This window comes from Amblyomma maculatum, chromosome 8 (genome assembly GCF_055883805.1).
Source record: "Amblyomma maculatum isolate TAMU_Amacu chromosome 8, ASM5588380v1, whole genome shotgun sequence".
Lineage (NCBI taxonomy): Eukaryota > Metazoa > Arthropoda > Arachnida > Ixodida > Ixodidae > Amblyomma > Amblyomma maculatum.
The window spans coordinates 125323221-125341118 of NC_139351.1; the positions used below are offsets into that span (position 1 = coordinate 125323221).

The 17898-nt window shown below is 45.8% G+C and overlaps 1 protein-coding gene across 1 annotated transcript in view; it reads right to left on the reverse strand.

Annotated features, from left to right (window-relative positions):
• Window positions 1-17533, reverse strand: part of LOC146182485 (uncharacterized) — a 56897-nt gene extending 39364 nt beyond the window's left edge. Inside the window, exon 1 of the mRNA XM_084575959.1 lies at window positions 17164-17533. Coding sequence (XP_084432085.1) covers window positions 17164-17533 — 370 coding nt within the window. The remainder of the gene's footprint in view (window positions 1-17163) is intronic.
• Between the last annotated feature and the right edge of the window lie 365 nt (window positions 17534-17898).

Genomic DNA, 17898 nt, shown 5'->3' on the forward strand with positions numbered 1-17898 from the left:
TCGAAGAAAACGTAGACTACAAAAAAGCGTGAAATGGCGGTTTCGCCGAACCTGCTATAGTAACTAACCAAGAAATGAATTGTATTTTATTGTATTGGTTTTAATGGCGCATAAGCAGCTAAGGCTATGATGCGCCAAGCACACGGTTGGAATTTCTGTTTCTTGTATTACGCTTCATTTATTCTACAGTTTAAGAGATTTGCTTCCTGTACTGGAGGCCATCTAGAGCGGGCCGTCTGCATCTGCATTTTGACGAAATAAATGTTTTCCAATCCTGTAGAAAACGCAAAACACAAGACAAATAAACAAGTCAATTCTCTCCTAAAATTAGTTTTGGGGAAAGGGAATGTGTTCTTTGTAAAATAGGTGAAATATTTTTTTCCTTAGTGTTTCAAGGCCTGTGCACGACAATAAAACATGGTTAACAGTTAGTTCCCCTCCAAAGTTTTCGTACTGGGGTTTTTCTTATTTTGTCAAAAGAAAATTATGTGTCATGTGGGTGTGTCCAATACGGAGACGGCATAAAATTACTTCTATGAAACGTTCTTGATGCCGGCATGACTTTCATTCTCCCAAAATGGGCTTTATTAAATGTAGTTTATTATCCACTTCACCATTCCAGGAATGCTGCCATTTGTCTTTTAGTTTGCGATGTACAAGATTCATACAGTCTTTGTGAGGCATGTTTATTTTCTTCATTTGCTTGTTACCGACTTTAGCAGCACATGTGTCTGCTCTCTCGCTGCATTTAATGCCCACGTGACGGGAACCCAGCAGAATTTTATGTTATATCCTCTAGTAATGGCTGCTGTTACATTATATGATGTCTCCGAGTAAGGGGGCGACAGCAAAGAAATGAGGTCGTCAGATGTCCTGTGCAAAGTACAGGGACTTGCGGCAACGGCATTTCCTATTCGAAGAACTTTTTCGCTATCGAAGTGAATGCATTATTTATTAAGTCAGAACTTGCTATGTACAAATCGTAAAGCTCTGCATAAGCGTAAAACACAAAACCTCAGGAGGTCATGTGAAATTACTAAGGTCCCGTGCATAGAAAAAAAATTTATTCAACATTTCAAGCCTATATATATATATATATATATATATATATATATATATATATATATATATATATATATATTCACAGTAAGCTGTAAATATTTCACATGTGTAAGGGAGACCGACACACAAACCACATGAACACAGTACACGAAACGAAAGCTCTGCTTACTCGCCATTAAATTTAACTCCATCAAAGGGTTTTACCATCCTTCCTTGTGAAAAGCGCATAATGTCCCCCCATATAACACAAAAGAAAGATTGCAGAGGCGATGCCAACCTGCCTTATCCACAGCGCGGTACGAACAGAGCAGGCCAGAATGCGATATAGCACTCTGGCTTAGGTCTTTTTAGTTCCTTGGTCAGACATAGCTTGTTGGGCGGACATCACAGAGTACTTAAATGGCTGAGCGACATATCTTTGATGATTATATCGATATCTTGACGGCCTTTTCCTGGTGGATTGGCAAAAAACGCTTCGCGGGTGAGGCTTCCCGCCATCTCGTTGCGTAGTGCCGATTGCTTAACTTTTGAGGGGAAGATTTCGAATCCGACAGGAATCGAAACCGAAGGGCTGTTCCATCGGTCCATTGAAACTCAGTTCCTTATTTCTGATTGAACCGCGATAAGAGCATTTTGGGCACCAATTTCAAGTCACCGCTATCGATGCGTTCTTTGCAGCGATCGAGCACGCGTTCGTATATGCCTCACTCCCACGGGCTCTTGTCCGCTTTAACCCGCGTTTGCAGTGTCTGCGTTTATCTTCGTGTGAGGTAGTTTTTACGTGTCTAGTCGTCACCACCGACAACTGGACAATGCCTATTCATCACAGTGTTTCCCAGCAGCCTACATATCGATTATCGAATGAGTCGCGACAGGTAAGCGAATGAAGTTGAGCGCGCGAATTTAAGTTGAATCACGACGCTCCCTGCACCCTTTGAATCCAAGCCTCGCGCAGTTTCCTTTTCTTACCTTAGACCGTCCATCCCGTAATCGTTGCGTAGGCTGCTAAGAAAGAGTGCCATGCACCAGACTCGTCAAGCTTAGATTGGTGGAGGCTTGGGCTTGTTTGTTGGTGATTCAAAGAGAAAACAACGTAGCGTGAAAAAACAAAAAGTGAAAAAGAAGCGCTTTTATGTCTTCTTTCGCAGTCCTTGTCTTTATTAAGTACTCAGTGCTGACGCTTTAGTTGCCTCGCCACTTGCGTAAGTGAGCTTAAGATTGTGAAAACACTAGTCTCCTCATTCTTTCCATCCGACTGACCGACCTCATCTATAGCTCGGAACACTGTTGGAAAGTAGATGAAATTCGAAAATTCCCAGCCAACCATGCTACTTATGTGGAAGCGTATGCGCGAACAATTGGATTTCGACAGCTTGTTCGATTTGTGTTGAACTGACTCGGTAAGTTTCGGTAAAATTGCAAGGCCATGCCAGTGAAGAGCGCAAGAAGCAAAAAGAGTAAAATGTGTTTTCACACCCTCTTAATTCCCCTTTTGGGAAACTCGCTGTCCCATGCAAGGCGACACATGCTCTGCTCCGGTTATCACGATGGCTGGCGCAAACGCCTAAAACAGGGCGTCTCGGTGCGCAATTATCGAACGGGCACCTGATGCCAGTTTCTGTTTACGAATGGATGGCGCACAATATGAGGGACTGGATAGCGGGCATGAAAGGTACGCCTACCACGATGCTGTCCTACGTCCTGCAGTATTAGAAAGATTTAGGTTGCCGGAGACGTACTGACGTAGACGTATGCCAGTTTACCATACCCCTCCTACGCAAGCGCAGTGGCCACGATTGCATTCATCCTTGTCAATGCGCGTGCGCAGGAGTGGTCCGGCAAACCGATATACGTCTACGTCAGTGTCTCCGGCAAGCTAAATCTCTCTATTGCGATCGCGACAGTAGGTGACTTTGACCCTCTTGGCAACTATGCGTGACGCAGATTCTTAAGGACTAAGACAGGTCCGTAACTTAATGCCTGTAAAATTCTCGCGTGTCTTTCTACACCAATGAATGATGACCTATTTGCCAAAGAGGAAGACTGGACTAATGTTGATCGCCTACACACTACCGGAAATGAATATGAAGTCATCCAGGTGAAGCGACGACTCAGTTGCCACTATGCCTGCCTATATTCAGAAGTGGCTACTCAGGCCGCATTGTGATAACGCTGAAACAAGCTCCATTCAAACTGTTCCAACCCATATAGTTATTGCTTTTCGCCGCAGGGTGTTGCATTACTTGAGGGCCATTTATCAATTTTTAACCGTCATTCTAGTTTTTGTCACTCGTAATGGTCACTTTCAACAGAGTCTCGGCTCCCTTCTCCACGGCTGCCACGGTCGATACAACAGGATGGTTGCCGAACTCTTCACGACTCGTGCGGTGCCGTTATTTATGTAAATTCCGTCGTATGTTGTCCCCTCAATCGCTCTTCTGCTAAATACGTTAATATCGGAGATTAAACCTCTTTACTGATCCTCAAGCTGCATAAAGCTAACATATAAAGAAGTCTAGATGAACTAAGAAAGACTAAGGACAAATAAAGCCAGTCCAGTTTGCTCCACCGTAACACGTCTGATGCAGGTCATTCCAGCGGCTGCCCATTCTCGTTCTCGTCTTGGGCTCGCTTGAGTAGAGCACGTTGAACTTCGGCAGGAACGTCACCCGTCGTAGGAGTACCAGAGTCTCCTGCCCAGACGACTGCTGCGGAACCATTGACGGCGATCAAGTCAGCTGTGACGTAACCGGCCGCTGCCACTTGCTGAAGATTGAAGTCCAGGAGGTAGCGCTGTCGTGGGCCACCGAAAGCAATGCCTAGAGCAACGCACATGACCACCAAGGCAAGAAGGCTGGCTGCGACCATCATCGTGATTTTCGACTTCCGAAGGCGGTGGGAGGTTGGCGAAGGTACCGGGTGCTGACCGCGCTCCAGGAGCCCCGCGAGCGATGCCGTGCGATGAGACATGGCGGAAAAGGCCGTTCCCTGCGTTTCCTAACCGGCCCGTGCAGAATACTGCTGTTGGAAGGACGGGGAGTAAAGGTGATGGAGTGAGACTGCGTTCCGGGCCCCCAGCGACCCGTTCTGCCCAGGCTCAGCCTTTACACTTCCAGGCGGCAGGCGTCTTCTAGGAGAAGCTGGAGGCTAAGGCACCCGCACCGACAGCAGATTCTTCTTCTCTGAGGCGCGAGCCTTGCGGACCGCTGCTCTTCTTCTTCTTCTCCCTCGTTGTAATGGCACATACCCACAGTGGGGGATTGGCCAGAATTCGTTGTAGGTGACGCTGCTCAAAAGCCGCGTAAATTCTTCATCTTCGCTTCAATGGCTGAGGGGTCGCACGAAGATCTCTATTTTCTGGCCTAGTTGTATACGACAGTTACAAAAACTGTAGGAACAGTAAAATTTTCCAAATAAGAACTCCGCAGACATTACAACGTATTGTCGTTTCATAATGTAGCCTTGTTAAGAGGGTCTTTTAAGGTCTTGGATGTGACAATATAGGTCTTCAACATATATTGTAAAATGAAACGCGAAAGGAAGAACGAGGGCATAATAAGGTTAATGTATATATATATATATATATATATATATATAGCCCTTGGCATTCCTTGACGAAGGCCGGGCCCCGACCGAAACGTCGGAAATAAACCGTTGTTTTCGTTTGTGCGCCCCTACCTCATCTTATACAAATTTTTGGATCCTGGAAGACTTTTATGAAATATATATATATATATATATATATATATATATATATATATATATATATATATATATATATATATATATATATCTTTATTGAAAGCGGTAGAAAACTATCTCTACTTGATGAGTTTTCGGATTAATTGTATGCGCCTTGTGATCAAATCTAATTCCCAGTTGCCTGATTCCAGCTAGTACAGCTACGACCTGACTTGGAAAACCACAAACGTTATAAAGAAAATTATTCCTGCACTGTATGGGTCATTCCATAACTTTGTCACCTGAGAGATGGGGCTCAAATAGTAGCCCTCGATAACGCCGCAGTCGTTTCCAGCCGTCTAATTGCGGTAATCTCGAGTACATAACTGGTCTGCTTCGTCACTATTACTTTTCCACCTAATTATAAATTACTTCGCCCCCACAATGTCCAACTTCCTAGTCTTACAGTATGCCGATGACAGGTATTTTTTTTTTTTTAAGGACCACATGTTTTCTGTGTATGATCTTTCTATAAGCCAGGAAAAGCCACATTCTTTTTGTGCATTCAGTGTGAACGATGTGCTGCATTTTGATCAGTAATAAAGTAAAGTATTGATCAGTAGCAATTTGTTCATGTACGCATGCGACCGTTTCGATGTACAAGGTTGCAGAGTCACCATCAAGTCACTAAATCTAATTGACTTGCCCTCCAGTGTCGATGATGTTGAGTAATTGTTTACTTTGATCCCGAGCTGTATTTATACACAGTCCACATAACGGAAGACAGTGTGAATTGTATTAGTGGTATAGTGACTGCAAGTGCCCTTTGCACTTCTGGAGCCCGTGCACGGTATGCAAGCGCGACATCATGAGAAATCGCCTGTGAACATGCACCGTATCCTACGGGGCCATGACGGCAGTTTCGCTCGCTGGTCTAGCGGTCATTGTTATTGGAAAATTGAAAAATCATACATTAGAAAAGCATAAACCGCGAAAGCATTAATTGCAAATGCATGCAGCAGGAACGCTGTACACGCGCATCAATCATAGGAACAGTAATTGTGACATCTCACTTTTTTTTTTTTCATCAGACGCTTTGCGAATCACTGCCACTAAACCACTTAAAAGTGGACGGGTACCGGCCCCAAAAGGCGCAAGTCTTGCCGTGGTAAACTCTAGACAATATGTTCAATTAGTAGAACCATTGTTTTATACGCTCCATTATTTCAAATAGGCAACGGCATCAGTTTTCTTTTTCATATCTGTATTTTTTTATTTTTTACCTACCCTGTCATGTCTCCCTGTCGCTCACTTCTTTGACTTTCTCTACCGCTTCCTCACTATCGCTTTATTTCCGCCGCCCCAGTTCAGATGCTTCAAATATCAGATACCGGGGCTGGCAAACATGAATTTACTTCCGTTTTTCTTTTTATTTATTTCAATAAAGCCAATTACTATTACTAAGACTGTTAAAGGGGCCCGGAAGGACATGGCGGAGAAGGTCGTTGCCAAACCGTTCAGCAGCGGTGTGGCAATGGTTTGATAATGCATGTCCAGGGTCGTCCACTACTAGCTATGACATGGTCACTGCTTTCAAAGCAAGATTGCGTCTGACGCAGGCTCACATCGAAGCAAAGCTATACAAGCGCAGAGGGACACTGAGGCTGTCCTTCGCACGGCTTGCCACAACTTTATTGCGTGGCCGAGCCAGGAGTAATGGCGTTTTGAAAAACGTGACCGTGTTATAGCTAGACGTGGACGACCCTGTACATATCGGCGTGTTCAGTAGTGTCATGCGATCACCGAGTCCGTTTCTACGCTTCCTCTAGTTCATGTTATGTTGAACTAATCGGAACGGTGCGCAACCAACTAGTAGGCTCAATCTTTCGCCGAACTGTACACCATCCACCTTAAGGCATTTTCTTCGTCATCCACCGACGCACTCTTTCAGCTCGAAGCTGAAGATCTGATTCTAGAAGAGCTGGCTTCTAGAATCAGCGGCTGCAGCTGTGCAGCGAAGAAGGAAGCCTTACCGACTGTGGAAACTCTGCCTCGCGACCCCCACGTGGCAGGGGGCCTCTTCAGAACGAGAGCGCGCGCGCGCTCCGTTGCAGCGTCGCGTGGGGCCACAGCGCACGAGCACGCGAAGAAAACACGTGCGCGGCGCGAGATGCAAGCGCGACGCCGATTTGAATGTTCTTTTTTTCGTTCCTTCTTTGTAGGCATTCTGTAAAGGAGACGAGAGCTTCTTTGTCTTTACGTTTCACGTGGGCGCGTGCCGACTTCGTAGGCGCAACCTCCGAGGCCACAAACCATAGGCCCAACATTGGCACTGCCTTGACAATGCACTGGTCCATGTTGAGTCACACATTGCCAATATTGGACCAATGGTCTGTGCCAATGTTATACCAATGGTTTGTGCTGCCTGGGTTGTGGTTGCCGGCACTGCATGAGGGTCTTCTCCAGCCTTACTTCTAAGGACGCGGCAGCAAGGGATGTGACGAGTGAAGCTGCCGCCTTTAGCTTCGCGTAAGGCAGCAATACAACATTTTTCTTGTTTGGAAGGAGAATTGCAGCTTCATTGACGGGTGCTGATATAGACGCAAGATCATTTCTCAGCGGAAATGGTTACCTGTAACTCAAGGGTACTCAATGTGAATCAATGCCTTCTTCCATATTCAATCACTAGCGAATGATCACGGAAATAGGCCTACGTTTCCAGCCTGTCGACGAATCGGCTTCTCGTACTTTGCCGCTCGCAGTGATAAGCTCGGACTCCAGGCCATCGAGCATAAAACTTATATTTTGCCAAAGACCAAGGACTAGTGGCCACCTAGCGCGGAATCTCCTGCCTGATATTCACTCCTCGCCAAATAAAAGTTTATCTTCATCATTCAGTTCTTCCCGGACCTATGCGACGCTTCAGCAATTCAAAACTGCGGCAAGATGACGGAACAAAAAGAGAAATGAACACCCGTGCGTTTTCACATCTCTTTTCGTCCTGCCTTCACGCAGTTTCGAATAGCCTCAATCTATGAAGCGACTGGTCGAACTTCATGTCTTACTACGACGCTTAAAATATCAATGAATGGCCATGCGTCCAACGCTCCATTAGGTGGCCATCTGTCTCACAGCGAATCATTTAAATTGAAGAAGACTCGAAAAAAAAAAAAATAACCTTCATTTAACGGTGGATCTGGAACAGTTTCTTCTTTTTCTTTTTTTTTTTTTTTTTTTTTTGCTGTTTTATTTGCAACAATACTTCAAGCTAGGTTCCAAGGTTGGACCGGTCACTCTGTCAAAGGTAAAAAGGTGGGCAACTTTGTTTTGATATGCCGGAAACTTGTTTTCAGCCCAAACTAAAAGTACAACACACCTGAGCAAACGTTGAGTCTATGTATTTGTCCTATGTGGCATGCAAAGGAAACACGTTGTAGCGTTTGTCAGTGTGCGTTTTCTCCGAAGCCCCGTCGTTTTCAATGTGACAGCGTTAGAGCCCCCGTTCAGCAGAAACACTGGTGTCGGCGTTGGCTTTGTCGTTGTCAGCGCAGTGATCGAAAAATGCCCAGCATGCCTCTGGCAGCTAGTATAGTTGCCAGGTTGCATGGTCGGGTGCTGATTGGTCGGTGGGTTGCATGACGTCACGAGAACACGTGACATGGCGTAGCTGGCAGCAGCTCCCACTGAGGCAACTCGTTTGAGATGAAGAAAATGGCGGGGATCAAATCCTCCGGAAACCTATAGGATCCCTAGTCAGATACGCTATTCATATTCCACGCAGGCACCTTCATACAGCGTAACTAAAATAATGTATTATATCTAAATTCTGAACAGGAATAAGCGTATAAGGGAGTAAAAAGGGAGTAGCGTGTCCTTTAGTACGCTCCCTTGTAAGGGGAATGGTATTCTCTTCATGCCCTCAGGTATATTTTCACCACTAGCTATACGGAAAGCTATACGTTGGCAAGAGAAGCATATTCCCTTTTCAAATAGTATTCATTTAATCTAATTAGCAATGAAGTAAGCCTTTTAACCATTGTACAAGAAGATTTGACGTTAGCAATTAGAGGGCGCAAAGCATATAAAATCTTCGTAATTTCTACAATTTCCATATTCTCATGTGACAATTGGCTTCCATATGTCTAATGATGAAAATTTGCCACAGGGGTCGGGCAGTATGCCCTGACTTAGAGAGTGCGCTAAAAGAGAAGCTACTCTTTTTTTACTTCTTTAAGGGCTTATTCGTCTTTTGAGTTTATGTCGGGTGGTTTTTTAAACATGGCAGCTGACGACTATGTGTTCAAGAGTGTGTGTTAGATAATATAGGTACACACTTAAAATTACTTATTAAACAACTAGCAAGGAGAAATACGCGAATGAGATCAGCAGACAGGAACCATCATCATCGTTTATTAACCCTTAAGGGCCCCTGTTGGGGTATTACATAAGGGGGAGCGTAAACAAAAATAGGTACAGAGCAAAGGTCAATATAAATACAACAAGATAACACATGCAAAACATAACAAGAAGCAAAAAACGCGCTATTCATGAACAAGGGCTATAAACACCGCCTTAGTACCAAAAGCGTTGTCGCATCATAACATTAAAGGCGGAGGTTAAATGGCCGCACGACATTTTTTTGCTTTGTTTTGTTTTTTGCGCTGAAAATAAAATACGCGTTCAGATCACTCCTTTCCCTATGCGTCATTGAACATTTGAGCAATTGAGAAAACTGCCGCTTGATGGGGGGGGGGGGGGGGGGGCTGCAAAGCTCATGCCGTTTCAATGAGTGATCTGGCGTTAAGTCAGTCCCGACACCTCCTTCTCAAGCATACTTGAAAGCACAGAAGCAGTATAGTCACCTTGTCAGAACGAAAAGAAATCGCTAAGAAATAAAGGGATGAATTCAGCAAAATGTGTGGGAATATCCATGCGGCCAGCTCTCGTTGAGCTTTCAAAGGCACTTCATAATAATTAGGATTTGAGGTCTTAAGTGAGCAGTTCAACTTATATAAGATGGTGGTAGTGGTTAAAACATTTATAAACCCTTAATTGGCTACAGAGAGGTGATTGTGTTAGGGCCCTATTGGCCTCCTCCCAAGACAAAATGGCGGTCGACAGACGCTCCTCACCGGACGAGCCAGTAAAACGTTTCTCTCCTATGTGTTCTCAAATCACGACAAAAATGTCATTGTTTGTATAAGTTAATCCTACAGCCGTTCGCTAGCAGCATGAACGAAATTAAACAAACGCCTGAAATGGCACCAGATTGGGGCCAAGCAAGTAAACAAAATATCCCTCTAATATCTATCTACCTGATTGTCTTGGATCGATGTGATAATCTGTTTTAGCACGCTCAAATCAGAAAGCTTGCGCAGAGATTTATATTAAATTATATAGTGTGCGAAATTAATGTTTAAAGATCCTGAAGTGCAGGCATACTTTATTCAAATATTGCTTAATCGTGATGAATTCACGTGACCCAGATGTTAAACTCAGTTTCATGAAATGTGCATTGTAATTACAGCCGACTGCCGTTCGGTTCCATGAAGCGTTAAAAGATGAACTACCCTTCGATTAAATGCCCTTGTACAGCGCGGAAGAATCATATGGAGCATTATTCGTCGTTCAGACTTCTCTGTCACAGAGCGGAATGGATATATGTAAAAACGTTTTCTATATTTATGTACAAGGGCAACTGTAAATATTTCTTGCTTATGCATATCAAACATCCGTTGTGTCGGCGACTCTCACATGTGTCTCAACTTATTCCACTCTTCTTTCTCACTTAGTCATTTGACTCTCCAATATACTTCATTGTCGCGGTCAGGAAATGAGCAGCCCAGTGAAAACGAGCAGTCCACTGCCACACACATCTTTTCTCGACATTCTTAAAAACTAAAGCGGCTAACTCTCGCCTTCATTGAAATCTGAAAACATCTCTTCTGAAATGGAGGCCGCTATGATGTTCCGCTCCATATTTCAAACGCAAACTACGTTCGTGCCGTGCTCTTCACCTTGAACTTAAGAAGCAACAATGTATCAATCAGAATTATCGATACACTTTAGGGAGAGCACCCCCCGAAAATTTCTTCAGTGAAAGAACCGCTGACTTCAGTCTGTTAAGACACGGCTTATATCTAACCGATAGATATGCGACACGTAGCGTCACCAGCGAAGCGGTGGCAGCATACGGAACAGCACAAAATGCGGGTCGGGTTCCCCACATCCACATCCACTGGTTCCAAGAAGCCGCGAGTCGAACGAAGGTGGGCGGCAATTTGGCTCCCCTCCCCTGGTCTCATCCCCCTCCATATCCTGAAAACCGCGAGAGGACGTACTACTGAGGGGTTCCCTCCTCTGCTCACCCTCTCTCCTTGTTTTTCAATGCCGTCATTCGCCGCTCGCTGAAACAACTGCGCCGCCATGTCGCGAAGGTGCCACCGTGCTCCCGCTCTTACGCGTTTCGCAATCTCAGTCGTCATCAGCGAGAGGAAAGACCGCATCACCTGCGCCAACGTCACTGCGCAGTTGCGGACGATTCACCTTTTTTATTCCGGGCTCGGTCGGTGCCCATTCACACGACGGCGATGACGTTACGCGCGCTGGCTCGCCGGAACGCCCGCGAGAGTGTGTGCGCTTGCAGTGCTTAGTTCCAACAGTGAAAGGAACAGCGAACAAAGAATACAAAGAAGAGCCGCTGAAAAGAGAAGAGAGAACGGGTACCAGGAGCCCGTAGGCCACGAAAATACCGGCAGGCAGAGCCGGAGTCTCAGCGTGTTCTGGAACGCGGCCATCTTGGCTCAAGTGCACGAGGTCTCTGGGTGCCCATCTGGACGCATATCTCCAGTTCCTCCTCTCAGAATACGCCACGTGCTTCGAAAGAACCTACTCGGTAACAACGGGACCATTATATACATTTCGCATTACGTTCGAATAAATGGCGGTTTGCTTTCATAGGGGCGATAAAGTGCCCTTAACCTTCACATGCAGCATCTTCGTAGTAGCACCGAAACGCTTGCACAAAAAGTACAAAATTAAAACTCAAGGCTTAGAAAGCTATTGTAACTTGTTTAAACGGGTTATTTTCATACCTCAGAGCAGTTCGATCTCACAAAATATCGCAGAAGCGCTGTCTGTGCCGGCCGTCATTGCAGCAGTTATAATCACCTGATCGCAAGAAATCGATATTGCGAGATTACTACCGCGTGTGCGTTTTTTGGAGACCAGCGATTGGCTGTCGAAGGCACACCGAAATGGCTCCACCCTTAACAGGGGGTCAGAAAGAATGCGGCAGGATATTTATACTTAATATAGCCACCTTAATATAGCCACCTTAATATAGCCACCTCTTTCGCTGTGAAGTCAGTATACTGGCTAGATTACTTGACGTCCCTTCTTTTTATATCGGAGACGGGGCGTTTCGAAAGGGTAAAACTACCTGAACGGAGTGCATAATGAGATGTACGCCTGTTATGGAATTGGCTGTTCCTAAGGTATACATTGGGATATGAAAGACACCGCAATGGATGATTCTGTGTTGATTTCAACCAACTGGGAGAGTGCCTTAGCTAGCGCCCACCTGGCTCAGCACGAGGATGCCTTTACATTCGGTGACCTTGCTCTCAGTAGGCGAATGCCATAGTCCTTGGGTAACCACTGCGGTCAGAAATAAGTAGCAGAAATAAAAGTAGAATCCAAAGTAGAATCCAGTTATACCAGCGTCATATAAATAACATGCATGGTTTACTATTTATAGTGTTGAATGTCCCAGAGAGACCCCAGCTAAAAGAGTCGCAGTGGTGGAGGGTATCGAATATTTGAAGAACTTGTGGTTCTTTAACGCGCACTGACATCGCACAGAACATGGGTGCCTCGCCTTTTGCCTTCATCGTAAAGCGGGCGCCGCGGCCTGAACCAAACCCTCGTCCTTGGGATCACCAGTCGAGCGCCCTAACCAGTGCTACCGCGGCGGGTAGCATTAATATTTATTATCACCTGGACAGGAATAATAGGCTTCAACGTTCTACGCGCCTATACATCACGCAGATTGAGATAGTATGAGAGAGAGAGAGAGAGAGAGAGAGAGAGAGAGAGAGAGAGAGAGAGAGAGAGAGAGAGAGAGAAAGCTGTCGGTTGAGAATGCGTGGTTGCCATGCATGTATCGGGCTGCGTTTATTAAGCGTTACTCTCGTGCTAATTTGTGTCCACTAGGTTGATTGACGACGATGAGGATAATGGTAGTGGTGGTGGTGAGTGTTAATGGATTAAGTGCAGATTATCAATGTGAGGCCATATACTCATTTCCAAGCCCGATACTCCAGAAAAGTGCAGCTTGTAACCAGACCAATGGGCGCAGAGTAGAACTGGAGTTCGAACCGAGCACCTTCGGCATGCGAAGCTGATGCTCGAATCATTCAAACGTCACTGGTGTATATTGCTCATGAGCAAAATATATGTATATTCATAAACCCAATTTCCCCGCATATACGGGCTGTCCCGGTTCCTTGACAAGCGATGGAGCAGGGCGACACAACAGAAACAGAACGACGGGATGACATGACGATGAAATATGCTTTAATGGCCAGCGGGCCTAGCGCGAGCACTCCGCAACGCGCCATTGCCCGCTTCTTCTTCCCTACTCGTCCATAAAAATATTGCGCAGAATCAGAGCACAAGTGTACATCGTTCGGTCACTGTGCATGCAAAGAATCGGAGCGTAGGACATTGGGTATTCACTGTCAACAAAGATGCTGATGCTGTCGGATGAGAAGTATGGGGAATTGTTTTTCTTTTCTACATTTAATTTATATACATAGTGACTTCGTTCTCAAATACAAAAGTATACCGTGACAAACATCTTGTCTGTTATAGTTTTGTAATTTCCTAGGCCTTTCGTTTATATTTTTTGCAAATGTAAGTATATATGCCACGTAATTCATCTACTACCTATAGATATACATCTATTCTTTCTGTCTACCCCTTCTCCTATGAGCCCCGCCGTGGTGGTGCAGGGGTTAGGGTGCCCGACTGTCGTGACCAAGCATTCGGGATCGAATCCCGCCTGTGGGGGCCGCTTTTCTATAGAGGCGACAAGCAAGGCGCCCGTGTGCTGTGAGATGTCAGTGCACGTTAAAGAACCCCAGGTGGCCGAAATTTCTGGAGCCCTCCACTACGGCGTCTCTCATAGCCTGAGTTGCTTTGAGACGTTAAACCCCCAAAAACCAATAAAATCAAACCTTCCCTATTATGCCCACTGATCTAACAGAGGCATGGATAAATACTCCATCGCTTTCCACAATATCGTTTAAAATTATTTTGTCATATATCATCATCGTCAGGCCAATTATGTCTGCAAAACTGACCCACGTGCATATTTTTATTGCTAGTATACCTTCCCTACCGCATTAAGTGAGCGTCGCACTGGCATTTTTTCAACCGCACCAGAGACCAAATATAAAGCGACGAGTCAGGCAGGTGAAGTGGTGCCAAGGATTCCAGACGTGACTCAGGTATCGCGCGCCGGTAAGCTGCAGGCCGCCCCCTTTTTCTCGCTCTTTGTCTACATCCGAGCCAGAATGACGTCAGCGCTTGTTTGTTGGCGACTCACGGCCACGCTTATTTGCATGTCGCTTTTAATCTTCGTTTCCGGCTCATAGCGCGCACAACAGACAGCTAGGGGAGAGCAAAGATGGCGGTGATTTGTACCGACAAGCGAGGGAAGAACACCGCATGAACATAGGCGTATTATAATCACGGTCAGGACTCTCTCTCTCTCTCTCTCTCTCTCTCTCTCTCTCTCTCTCTCTCTCTCTCTTGTTCTCTATGACTGTTGACAAACTAAAAACAGCGCAATTAATCAGGTACACAGCTAAATGCACAGACAATACAGCACACATTTCGTGCTGTCTTATGCGTGCGTTCCATTCTCTCTTAATTGTGCTGTTTTTGGTCTCAACACAAGTGGAGGTGGTGGTGGTGAACTCTTTTATTGCGCCCAAAAACAGGGGACCAGTCAAAGGACCGGTTGCGCTGACTTAGAGGAGGTCGGCGGGATAAGCCAGCGTTGGTCTGCTGGCTCGGAAGTACACAGGAGAGACTCCCACGTCTCTGGGGTGTTTGAGTTGTCTGTGTTGTAATGTGTACAAGTCCACACCACGTGTATGAGTGTGGCCGGAGTTGAGCAGTGTTTACACATGGGGGACAAGTGGAGCAGACTGAGATATACGGACACTCGGAAAATGAAGCCATAGTCCACGATGGCCGCATAGGCCTGCGAGAGAGACTTTCACAGTAGCTGCCGGCAATAAGCAATTCGTTGACTAAAGGCTTTTGGGATGCAATTTGTGAACATATTGTTACGAAGAAGATCGGTAGTGGCGCGAGAGGAGCTCTCGCGCAAGGCCAGCCATTAAATCATCCAGAAGAATAAGAGAAATACTTAGCACGTACTAGAAAGCCAAATTAATTATCACTGCATGAGGCTTGAAAAAGTATAACCATACCACATCACACCATACCATGTCATACCGCACTATGCCATACAGTGCCATACCGTAACCATACCGTACCAGATCATGCATGGAATTGCGTTTCTTCTGCTGTACGGCGAAAAAAACTAAACATCATCTTTTATCGGCGCAAAAATATTCTCAATGCTTACAAAAGGGCTGACGCGGGAAAAGGGCATCAATTTTTACCTCATGAGTACACATGCTGATAACACTATTCACGGTTAGCGGTTCTCGTGGTCTTGAAAAACACGTGCAATTCTTGCATTGACGAGGACATTGTTCAAACAGAACGAAACCATTTCAGCGAGAACACGTATTTCTCATGACATGTTCGAACTAGCCCAATCCCAAGCACCTCTTAACGTGGTAGTAGCGTTGTGTAAGTACCTCGTTCGTTTGGGTTGGCACGCTTGTGTTTACAGCACCTGATATGGAACGTGCTTGTGCAACATTGATATTCGAGGTATTAGGATTCTTGTACACAAGCTAGCCGTACGCATTTATCTGCGAAACAATGAAGCGACCTTACACGGCGGCACGCTTACATCCAGAATATGTCTTCAAGGTATATATTCACCCCTCGCTAACGATTTACGGGTCGCTACCAATCTGTATAGGTCTGTTAGTGGTGCGCAAGTCCGTCTGGAAACTCCGTTTTTTACAGCGGTCAACAATTTGGTCGTCGATCCAACGGTCGCCTGGCGACTGCAAGTCGTGAGTGGCTTTCAGCTGGTTTTTCTTAAGTAAGTTGGGTGGACGCAAGAGTGCTGTAAAACTGCTGCGGGCTTCTATCGTTGGATATCATCTGCCATTTTCATTAGGATGTCCATGCCTCAGCAGCCTTAAACAATGCTCGCGCTTTTTTTTTTTTTTTTTTTTTTTACGGAACGGTAAGTTTCACATCAAGAAAAAGGCACACCTTGTGTATGAAGTCCTTTAGGTGAAATGTCTTCATAACGTCATGTAACGAACCACATGCATCGTGTAGAGAGGCCTATCAGAAGTTTCTGAGGATATTCTAGATTTTTTATGAATGTTTCGAGCTTCTGGCTTCTCTCTCCGAGGCTTCAGATTCGTCGCTTGGCTATTGGAAGCAAATGGCTGCGCACATCACCAGGAGAAATTCGTTACTAATTCAAAAACCCTCTCTTAGACTCGATGTTCTCAGCCAGGCTCACTGCATTTTTTTTTTTTTTTTTTCAAATTGGAAACGAAGTCTTGAGGGCGATATGCTCACTGACATAGATTTAAAATATTAGTACTCTTCTGAGGGCTCGTCAGCATTTTTGATAACAGGAAACGATTAGAGCAATAAATTGTGCTGGCGAAATCTATTGCCGGTAGTACTAATCCCAGCAAAAAGCGGTTATTTCCGGTTGTAATTCATTCCATTTCTTTGCTTCACTGGAAGATGTTCAGAAGCACTTTTTGTAGAAGCTGAAACGTACACGACCTACATCCCCGTCAGCGCGCGACCTTATCTCCAATGCAGGACACACGAAGCGACTTACCTTATGGACGTGTTCCTGAAATCTGCACTCATTTCACAAACAGTGCAATAGCGCTTTCACTATAGACAGCACGATGCGATCCGATCGGGGCGTTTTCTAGACGCATTATTTGCCAACAAAGTATACTTCGTTGCGGAACTATAGGTGTATAGGAATTATAGAAACTATAGGCATATAGGGCGTTCAACGTCTTACGCCACTTCAGCCGAGCTGCTATTCCATTGGGTCCAGCGAGGAATCCAGGCTAAAAAGTTCGCCGCCATGGTTATCTCCTGAATGCAGGTCGTATATGAATTACACTCAGAACACTGCCCTTCACTTGCATGTATCATGGTCCTGCCTGGTGCCGTAATATCTTCTTTAATAGTACGCGTAGAGAGACAGAATGAACTCACATGAAAGGAAGTGCTCGTTGTCCCCCCTGCCGGCCTGTGGTGCGGTCGGCAGTTGTACAGGCAGACCAGGCAGGGGTCTTGGCAGTGCTGGCGCGTCTCTGTCGTCGCGCTGTGGAATGGCGGGGTGCTGGGGGACTCGGTAGTCCACTGAATCCAGGGAAGCCGCTCGGGGTCCTCCGGCCTGGTACCGGAGGAGGAAGAGCTCTTGCCGCCGCTGCTGGTCGTATCGAGAGGCCGCCGAGTCCTGGACCAGGGAGCCGTACTGAGCCGACGGCACAGCAAAGGACGCCTGGCGGCCCTCCGAAGGCGCCCTGCTGCCTCCGCGAAGACCTCCGCTGCAGCCATCCATGCTTGAGGAAGGGCAGGACATCCTGGTGAGCAGATACATTGAAAAGTATTAGCGTGGGAAGTAAAGCGCAACGAATTTTAGACTTATAATAAAGAGAACTTAAACAGGCATCGAGGTCAACCTTTTCTAATATCTGTTATTTGTAACAATCAATTTTTCGCTCATTCTCAATATGCTGCTGCTTTCCCGTCCAAAAAAAAAAGCACTGTTATTCATCACATCACGGCCAGCCTGACTATACCCACTGTAGAGCGATGGCCTCTTTCATATTACTCCAATTAACCCGGTCCTGTGCTAGCTGCATCCACTTGACCCCTGCGAACCTCGTAACCTCATCCGCTCAACTAACTTTCAGCCGCTCCCTGCTACGCTTTCTTTCACTTGGA